This window comes from Triticum dicoccoides, chromosome 5B (genome assembly GCF_002162155.2).
Source record: "Triticum dicoccoides isolate Atlit2015 ecotype Zavitan chromosome 5B, WEW_v2.0, whole genome shotgun sequence".
Taxonomy (NCBI): Eukaryota; Viridiplantae; Streptophyta; class Magnoliopsida; order Poales; family Poaceae; genus Triticum; species Triticum dicoccoides.
In genome coordinates, this window is record NC_041389.1 from 714,417,900 (window position 1) to 714,428,453 (window position 10,554).

At 37.0% G+C, this 10,554-nt stretch overlaps 1 protein-coding gene across 1 annotated transcript; it reads right to left on the reverse strand.

Annotated features, from left to right (window-relative positions):
* Positions 1 to 6,976: 6,976 nt before the first annotated feature.
* On the reverse strand, positions 6,977 to 9,009 carry LOC119306833 (noroxomaritidine/norcraugsodine reductase-like). The gene is made up of 5 exons (XM_037582954.1): positions 8,880 to 9,009; positions 8,494 to 8,700; positions 8,175 to 8,401; positions 7,684 to 7,790; positions 6,977 to 7,286 (listed from the first exon to the last, which is right to left on the reverse strand). Exons 1-5 carry the CDS (start codon positions 8,966 to 8,968, stop codon positions 7,122 to 7,124), a joined length of 795 nt encoding a protein of 264 aa, XP_037438851.1. The 5' UTR covers positions 8,969 to 9,009; the 3' UTR covers positions 6,977 to 7,121.
* Between the last annotated feature and the right edge of the window lie 1,545 nt (positions 9,010 to 10,554).

The following is a 10,554-nucleotide window of genomic DNA, read 5'->3' on the forward strand; positions in this document are numbered from 1 at the left end:
TCTTTCATGCCTTCTGGATAAGTTATTTCAGAGTGATGGTACGTAGAGATCATCTCATCGTCATTGACATCATGAGTTGAGCTGCCAGACTCCCAAAAGGAATCCTCCTATTTGATGCCATGCCCTTTGTATGGGCCGCGAGAGCATGTCCCATTAACTCTTGATTCTTTATGTTCTAGAAAAGAAATTTTTAATAGGTTTGAAGGAAATATTGCCAAAAGTCAGTATTAAAAAACTTTAAAAGCTAGTATGAGGAAAAAAAAATATTCCACATATGTTAAATATATATGTTCAAACTTATGATATAAAATGTTCAACATGTATTAAAAATAGTCCCATATTAAAATAAATTTTTTATTTAAATTTTACATATCTTTTCAGGATAAGTTCCCTGTTTTTTGAAGCTCACATACTTACAAATATGCTCATAAGTGTGCAAATAAATGTTCAACACATATTTGAAAATATTCCGATCTTCAGATAATTAAATATGTATTAAAAGACCACAGATCTTTAAGAAATATTCGTGCACATGTGGATAAATATTCATATAATATGAAATAAATTTAATACAAAATAAACTAAAAGAACATAAACAAAATAAGAAAAGGGAACATTTTCTAAAAAGGAAGAAAATAGGATAGAAGAAATAAAAATAAGGAAAGTAAGAAATGAGAAAAAACTGCAAATTGGAGGAAATGAAAAAAAAAGCCAAAAATATGAAGACAATAACACACACAAAAGAAACCTAAGAAATTGCTGAAAACAGGGGTGAACCCTGACATGGATTGGGTCCATTTTTTGGAGCCGTGTGCACATGCTCTCGGAATTACTAATTGATGGGTAGCCATTGCAAAGGTCATTTCCATCTCGTAGAGTGGCGACATGGATTGGGTCAATTTTTTGGAGCCGTGTGCACATGCTCTCGAAATTACTAATTGATGGGTAGCCGTTGCAAAGGTCATTCCCATCTCGTCCAGTGGCGACATGGATTGGGTCCATTTTTTGGAGCTGTGTGCACATGCTCTCGAAATTACTAATTGATGGGTAGCCGTTGCAAAGGACATTTCCATCTCGTCCAGTGGCGACAAGTGGTGCACCAGATGTGCTCCATTTATTGTAATCAGAGATTTTTAGTGAGATCTCTTTGCCGCATGCGGGAGGGATGGGTGGGGTTTTTTGTGTTTTTTCGTAGATTTTTTGTTCAAAATAAAATATCTCGTGAACCGTCATCAAAATTACAAACCGTTTTTACCGTTGCATTCATCGCGTCGGCATCTTCAAAACTATATCCAATGTTGATAGGTTTCAAAGAGCATTTTTTCAGATGAAAATTCAAAGTGAACTAACATGTGCTTTCATTGTACTAACTCGTGCAACCACGAAAAACTAACTTGTGCTCCGGTGGGGGTGAAACACAATTGTGCTCCCCATGGGAGCACAACTATGCTTCCCAAGTAATATAGTTTGTGCTTCCCATGGTGGGTGAAGCACACCCGTGCTTTCGCGTGAAGTACACCGCTTCGCACGATCACAGACAGAAACAAATAAAAACCAAAAAACCAAAGAAAAATACTAAAAAGAAAAAAAACTAGAAAATGAGAAGAAAAAACCTGAAAACCCCAAAACTTCAAAAAAACCAATAATGTCCCAGTGGAGGAAGCATCCATCGCGTGACACATGATGGCTCTAGAATGCTCCAAACACTCTCCCGAGTAACCACTAGAAAGCCCACCAAAGGGTACCATCTACCTAGTTGCTCCCGCATCGTCGACATTTTTGGGAGCCCTCACATCTTGGCATCAAACAATGGAGCCTCTGATAAGGGCGATGACCTTCTAGCTCTTGGATTTACCTCTCATAAACACATTACTAGTGTGTCCACGTGTTTTTGTAAAGTCTTGTACAGGGCGCGGCTTTGTCTCACCTGCGGCGAGACGCATCACCGCTCACTACAAAGGAAGCTAGGTGTGGGCCGGCCCACTATAGGCTTTTTGTTTTTGCTTTTCTTTTATTCCAATGCGAGGCTTTATTTATGATTTTCTTTTATTGTTTCTTACTTATGTTCGAAAATGCTCTACAATATAGATATGTACATGGAACTTTTTATTAAAAAACAATTTGTCCACCGCGTATTATAAATTTTTCTCGTGGCTTTAAATTTCTTTGGTAGATTTTAGAAAAATGTTCGTGGCATTCAAAGAATATGTTCGCGTGTTTAAAAAATGTGCATGTAGTGTAAAAAATTTGCTCACGCAAGTTTAATGTTTGTGTGGCCCATTAAAAAAATTGTTTGTGACATTAAAAAATGATAACACATTTCGAAGAAATTTATTTTCACGCATTTTAGAAAAATGTTCATCATGTATTGAAAAATGTTATGTGAGCTCAAAAAATGTTTGATGTGTACATAAAAAATCTTTACATGTACTCGAAAAATATTAATCATGATTTAAAAACTCAAGGTGGATTTTAAAACTGTTTCACATGTATTAAAATATATTCAATGTGTATACGAAGAATGCTCAGTGTTTATTTGATAAATGGTTAACGTTTATTCAAAAAAAATTCAAACATGTATTTGAATGAAAAACATCATGTATTATAAAAATGTTCAACGTGTATCTACATTTCTTATAAATAAATGTACAATGTGTGTTGAAAAAAGTTGATGTGTATTTTAGAGAAGAAAAGAAAAAACAAACAAACAAGAAATAAAGAAAACAAAAAACCCGAAAGAAAAACCATTGAAAATAGTAATGTAAAACATCAGAAAAAGATACAAAAACACATGGAACCTTCGTAAAACTTGCCATAACTGGTGAAATGTTCTATGTACCAGTGCAAAACTTTTGCAAAATTGCTTGTGTAGGTCTTAATTGGGCCGGCCCATCCTACAGATCGCCTATTGCAAGATGAAACTTGGGTAGCAACTAAGCATTGGTTACCATTTCTCAAATAATAATAATAATAATAATCAATGGTTACCCCTTCGGGGCTCCTGGAAGGGTCACTTTCTTGGTATTCAAGTGCATCAAGTGGTGCGCCCAGCCGCGGGCAGTTGTTGCGTGCTTAGCGCTCCCTCTAGTTGTGGTTTTTTTGGCTCTTTGGTTTTTGCCTTATTTTCCCTAGGTTCCGGAGTAATCTTTTTTTTTTTGCAAAGCACATATGTGCTTCTCAGAAAGGAAAAAAATGTGCCTCCACATGAAGCACATATTTGCCTCTTTTAAAAAAAAATCAGTGCTTCTGGGAGAAGCATAGCTATACTTTTCGAAAGAAAAAAATTGTGCTTCTTGAGAAAAAAAGGTGAAAAACTACAACTATGATTTCTAGTCTTTTTTTTCTTCATTATTCATTTTCTGGTTGGCGGTTTTTTAGGTTTTTGTTTTTTATACATTTTTGCTTTTGCTTTTTTTTCTAGTTTTCAGTTTTCTTGGTTTTTAATGAAAAAAGTCAAATCCATTTAATATGGGATCTAGGTGCTAAGATCAGGATGCGAGAAATTCAACGGTGAAGATGGTTTGGGATTTGGACGCACGATTGAAGAGATAGAACATTTTGAATAAAAGAATGTACGAAAAAATAAATCAAAAAACACCCAGGTTGCGACAAGTGGCGGACATGCAGTGCGCCACTTGCCCGTGGCTGAGAAGATGGGGTGACTTTTTACAAGAGGTGCCTCATAACTTGTCATTTCGCAAAACTTGGTCTCACATTAGTCTTTTTTAGGGACTTGCCAACACTTCTATTGCTCATTATAAACGTTCGTAGGGATACAAGCTAGGTCATGTGAATTAAGAAGCCATATATGGCGACCCTGATCAAGCAAAGAGGCATGTTTGGCAAGAATATGAACTTCAAAATTTGAAGCTTGACCTTCAAAACTAACAACTTTCAAAATAGCTAGACCTAAGAATAAACTCCTTAATGATGGGCAAGTAAGAGCCCACGGAACCACCTTTTATATTCTCCACTATTTGCTTGCAATCACATGGAATAACCACCTTGGTCATCCTAAACCCTTCATCAATTAAATCCCATAAAAATAAAACTAAGGAGCGTCTCCATGAATCAAAATAATGTCGCAAAACTGACAATGATCATCTGGGCTCATCTTTCTGTGGTCACGCACACTAGTCAAAATATAGCTCTCGCGGCCTTGTACATGGCAATGCCGACCCATGAGATGAGAAAGCAATTGCAGTGTAGGCATGCCTAATATAGCTAAGTGGGATATCCATGTGGACCGATTGAATGAGTGCAACAAAATCCTTAGGACACTAGAGTAGTCTATGTGCCTATTTGTTTCTTGTGGATAACCCTATTTCATGCGTGTTGGTAGTCGACCTAACGGATAGGCGCTCGACCGTTAAACCAAAGTGGGCCAGCCCATTTAATGCAGCACAGTATTTTGGTCTTAGGACCTTTCTAAAAGATTCTATCTCGCCTTTTATCAGTTATCTTTTTCCTGTATTTTCGGTAACATTTTTCCTGGTTTTCATTTGTTTTTTATTTTCTTTATTCTGTGTCTTTTTTGATTTGTTTCTTCATATTTTTTTCATAATCCACATATTTCAAAAAATGTTCAGATTTCCAAAAACAAATGTTCACTCTTCAAGAAATGTTACAAATTTTAAAAGAAAATTTGTGCATTTGACAACTTGTTTGGTTTCAGAAACGTTCAGAATTCCAAAAAAAATCAAATCTTATTTTTTAAAAATCTTCAAGAAATATTCAGAACATCAAAAATTGTTTGAAAATTTCAAAAACTCTCTAGAGTTTCAAACTTTTGTTCACTTTCATAAATATGTTCATATTTTCCAGAAAATAATTTTCAAAAATTGTTCGGAATTTCTAAAACTTAGAAAAAATTCAAAGTTCAAAAGCTTTAAAGAATGTTTGAAATTTAAAAATAAAATCATTTTTTTGGTAAAAATGTTAAATGTTTTGGGAAAATTATTCCCATTTTGAGAAAATATCATCAACTAAAATATTTGGTTAAAAATGTATTTTTTCTTAAACATATTCACAAAATTTTCTACATTTGTTATCAGTCCTATAGGAGGTCCTTTTTTCTTCCCCTTTTCTTTGCCATCGACAACGAGGCCTCTAACACGACGAGGAAACCCACGCTAGCCTAATGGGTCAGAAGTGTAGAGGCACATTTAAATAAATACTCAGAAACTATATTTTTACAATATAGTTTTAAAATGCATGGAAATATTTACAATTTATTTTCAAATATATACATTTTAAAATGTTCATTTTATATTAAAACAATTTCTAGTTTGTGTTTAAAATATGTTCAGTGTGTACTTAAAAGATGTTCACCATATATAAAATATTGTTATTCGTATATTTATAATATTTACAGTTTGTGTTTAAAATTATTCATTGTATGTTAAAAAAGTATATACACTATATATAGAAAAGGTTCACCATATATTAAAAAATGTTCATTGTATACAACAAAAATGTTTAGCAAATATTGAAAAACGTTCACCATGTTTTAGTATCTTTCTCATGTATTAAAAAATGTATATTTAGAAATGAATAGGAATTATAAAGGGAAAACACACAGAAAAAATAAGCAAAAACAAAAGAGAACCGGAAGAAAAAACAGAGAAAAGGAAAAAAATACATTGAACCTTCAAGAATATTCACAAAACCCCCACAAAGGAACGGTGCACGACTGCAAAAAAATCTCCAAGAATCTTCACAAAACCACCACGAACAAAACAAGGAAAAGGAGCAACAACTAATCATAGTCAATTGTTAGGAGAGCACATTATTTTTATCCATGATTGTTTCTGGCTTGCGAGGCTCACACATGATTTTCATTTGGTACGGTTAGGATGATGACAACGGCTCACTGGCTTAGCTTGCTGGGAGAATGTCGTACCAAAGGACCGAACACTGTTCCTTGTCCAGGAAGATAAGAAGATTACAAATTAATAGAAGCTCAAGCAGGCCCACCCACAAAAGGAGTGATCTTAGTTGCCATTTGCTGCATACATCATGTTTTTCTTTTTTCAGTAGATTGATTGCTTTCGGTAATACTCCTAGTAAGACTTAAGTGTGTTTGCATTATGGATAGTTGATGACCATCTCTGTTGAACACTTGTATTGTGTTCCGGTTGATTAACTCTGTACAAGATGTTGCCCCAAGTAGCTTATTAAGTACCAAATTTAGTCTCACAAAAAAAGGGTACCAAAATCAAGAGTTTGACAAGTTCTTGTTCTCTCATCTAATCCCAATGTCTAACAAACTTATTTACAAGTTGTAGTGAATAGTCAGCAACAGGTGCAGGGTGCAAGCGAATTAAGAACAACATATTAAGAATAGGAGAACTGACAGGGGGTATCTTTTTTAGCAGTGCATAGCTCACAGCAATTCAAAACTATTATTACGTTCCTTCGAATAACGATGCCAAAAAAAAAGAACAACAAAAAGAATAACGATGCCAGAAAACATAAACCTTGTCATAAAAAAAGATGGACCAAGCCGGAGGCACTTGCTAAGTTTGAGCCAATATTTACATAATCTAGTCTAGTACATCATTGAGAAATCTACAACAGCTGTTAGCTAGTGTCTTGACCTCCACTAGTAGTCCAACACTGAAAATAATGTTCCACCCATCCCTGCTGTAACTTAGGGTCATGTTGTATTATCTGGATTTCCAAAAAATACATGTCACTTGTCATGTCTGAATTTCCCATAGCACCCTATATGTCAAATCAACTGATGAAATGATACCGACCGAACACTTTGTTTAGGACCACTAAGCTATATATGTACTGAGAGTTCGTGTGTGCGTACTGATTCAAAGTCAGCTCCAGTGCACATCAGTCTGACGAATACGAACATATTTTGTATTGTACTGATTCAAAGTCAGCTCCAGTGCACATCAATATGACAAATATGAATAAATTTCATATTCACGACGTCAAAAATATCAATATTGTTTATACAAGTGGGGTGTTGCGTGCAAGGATACATACCAATGTCACTCAGATACGATGGTACTAGCCTGAAACCTCAAGACTAGCTTTTGTTCACTTATACAATTATTCACCCAAGTAATGATGAAATTATTTAGCGGCGATAAAGATGTTCATGGCTAAGAACTAATGGTTCGACCACCATCAATGCAAATGGTTTGGCCAGTGATGTAAGAAGCTGCCGGCATACACAAAAATGACACTGCCGAGGCGATCTCCACCGGCTTAACACTCCGTCCCAACGGGGTCTTCGAGTTCTCTTGCTTCATGTACTCTGAATCTACCTATCAATCCACAACAACTACTTGTTATCCACATTTAATTAGAAAAATATATGAAAACTTGCTGGCAGTGTAGCATGCAAAAATAAAAGTTGCTAATTTCTTGGATAAAGAAACTGGCAAACAGATCAAGCTATGCTCTCCCAAAATTTTGGCCATGAATTCGTGATTGAGTATAAATCCGTCACTCTCTCTAACTCGTATCATAGTGAAAAATGCACTAGTGCTTGCTTCAATCAATTACGATCTAGCTATTTTACACATGAGTTGAAATGTTGGAATCTTTTTCCCTCCCCATGTGAAGTGAACTTATTTATCTTATAAATACTTTCCATAATATGGTTTAAAATTCATGTGCTTTTATTTAAACTAGAAGGAAGTTTGCTAGGCGATTGCTTACATCTTTAATCACATCTGTTGTGACAAATCCTGGGGCGACGCCATTCACACGGATCTTGTTAGGGGCCCACTCGGTGGCTAAATTCCTCGTAAGCTGGTTCACCGCGCCTACATAACAGAGGAGAAAGATAACCATGGAGAGAGAGAGAGAGAGAGAGAGAGAGAGAGAGAGAGAGAGAGAGAGAGAGAGAGAGAGAGAGAGAGAGAGAGAGAGATGGATCCCACATAATTTTAGCTAGGTACAAAATTAACTTTCAACATTAATAGAAACATAGAAAACATAGATTTAAATTATATATATGTAGTAACTTGTACATAATTTCTCCAGATGATACAGTAGTCATAGAAAACATAGCTAAGACTCCATTTAAATCGAATTATAACTTGTACATTGTAAAAACTTAAATTCCATTATATATATAGTACTTTCATAGCTTAGATGCACAATAGTATATTATATATATGTTGCCAATTAAGTACATATGTAGGTACCTTTTGTGATAGCATAAACGGTGGAGCCTGCGAAGGCAATTGAGCCTCCAATGGAGGACACGTTGATGATGCTGCCTCCTCCAGCAATAGAAGCGTGTATGAGAAGAGGGCGTGCAAGTTGACTTAGATGGAAGCTCGCCTCCAAGTTGGTGGTCATCAGATTCGAGAAGTCGTCCGCCGTACATTCAGCAGCAGGCTTGAACCAAAATTGCACTGCATTGTTCACATGCATTACATACACAAAGCTAGCAATTTATTAAACCCTTCACTTGGTTGATGCTCAATCAGAGCTGAATATTGGTTGTTGGCACAACTTACTAGTATGTCGAGCTTGCCGTCGAATGTTTGTCGGACCGTCTCCATAAGCTTCTCCCTCTGGGCGCGCACCGAGACATCACAGACAGAAACGGTGACCCGCAGGTTCTTCTCCTCCCACCGCCGGCGGCACTCCTCCAGCTCCGCCGCGTTCCGAGAGCAGGTGTGCACCCTCGCCCCAAACCCAGCAAGCTCCTCCACGATGGCATGTCTAGTCGAGGACAAATTGAGATACTAAGATACTACTCCCTCCGTTTGGAATTACTTGTCTCGAAAATGGATGTATCTAGAACGTTCTAGATACATCCATTTTCGAGATAAGTAATTCCGAACGGAGGGAGTAGCTGCGATCGTAGAACTAAGAGCAAGAGCTTGTGTGGATAAATATACCCTATTCCTTTACTGCCGCCGGTGACGAGCGCCGTGGCGCCTGCCAGGCTCCACCTCTCCTCCCTGCTACCGCAGCCAGCCACTGCCATCTCCCCCCCTCTCTCTCTGCCGCTCGCTCCGATGAGAGAAATGTCTATTGGTTGTTGGCAAAACTTGGCATTGTGCTACACGTATGTGAGTTCCTTTATAGCCGGCCCAAGACATGGAGGCACCCCACAAATTAAAACACAGCAAGTTAAAGGGAGCTACTAGGGATCAGACTACTGATCCCTTGCGTCATATCAGACTAGTCACAGACCGTAGGATGGAAACACGGTGGCCATCGGATCTGGCAGTACAGCACCGGGCATGATAACGTAGTTTGCATGCAGCATGCGTGAGTCCGCATTAATTGTGATCAATTGGTTTCCTACAACTACTCCTATAAACCAGGGAACGTCAAATTGAGTAGGCTCCATGCTTTCCATCAATGAGATTTGCTTCCATAATTTTGTTTCCAATCCTTATTTCGGATTTAACTTTAATTGTCTCGTACACATGATCTTTTTTTTCAGCCAGCCTGTCAAATTGTATCCATTAAAATATACATTGCTAACATCGGGCCAAAATTTGTTTGCTAATGGAGATTGCTTCCATCGGCCTAGGATTAGTTTGCTTCAGTTAACCTAAAGTTTTGCTTACATCGGCTTAGGATTTGTTTGCTTCATTGAGCCAAATTTTTAGCTTCCACACCAACTGACCATTGCTTCGGTAGTTAGATCGTATTTGTGTCCAGTGTACACAAACAAAAAATGTTTCAAGCGACTAAAATATTATTTTGAGTGTAGCATATAAAAGAGGTCTCGACAAGATTAAAATTTGTTTCCATTAAACACTGCTCTTGAAAGAACAGAATTTGCTTCCGAGGCAACGGGAGATTGCTTCCATCTGGTTGCAATTTTTGCTCCGATCGATCATACAAAGTGCTTCCATGGCAACCGGCAATCACTTCGATCTAGTTAGAATTTCTGTATTTCAGTCATCCGGAAAATATTGCTTCCATTGTTAGCAGTAATTGCTTCAATATATTTAGAATTTGATAGTTTCGACAACTCAAATAAATTGCTTCTACGGTCACAACAACCAGAATTGATCACCAAGTTAGGTTGGCGACATCAACGGCGACATAGGGAACAAACTGGGAATGCCAGCAATTTGGATTTTGCATCCATCAAATTAAATAGGACTTTGCTTCCATTGAATCTGGTATTTGCATCAAAATAAATTGGAAATTGCTTCCAAAAAATTTGGAACTTGCGTATAAAAAAATGAAAATTGCTTCCATACAGTAAAATGACGCATATGACCAGGATTTGCTTCCAAATCATTACGATACTATATTTCCATGTATCAAAGAATTGCTTCAATACAAACATACATTTGTTTCCATGAAGAGGGAAAATATATTTTTAAAATTGTTTTCGCAACGGTGAAACATTTCTCCCAATTAAGCGGAGAGTTTGCTTTCATGGTGATCTCGGAGCATGGCACCATCTACGGCAGTGACACGAACTGCAAGCAAAAACCTTGTCTCTTGCACCGTGGACTGTGAAAAGACGTGTTGCATCTTACTACCATTTTTTGTGCGTCCTGCAAACCAAGACATGATCATGCGATGGTGTAACAAAATTCGATG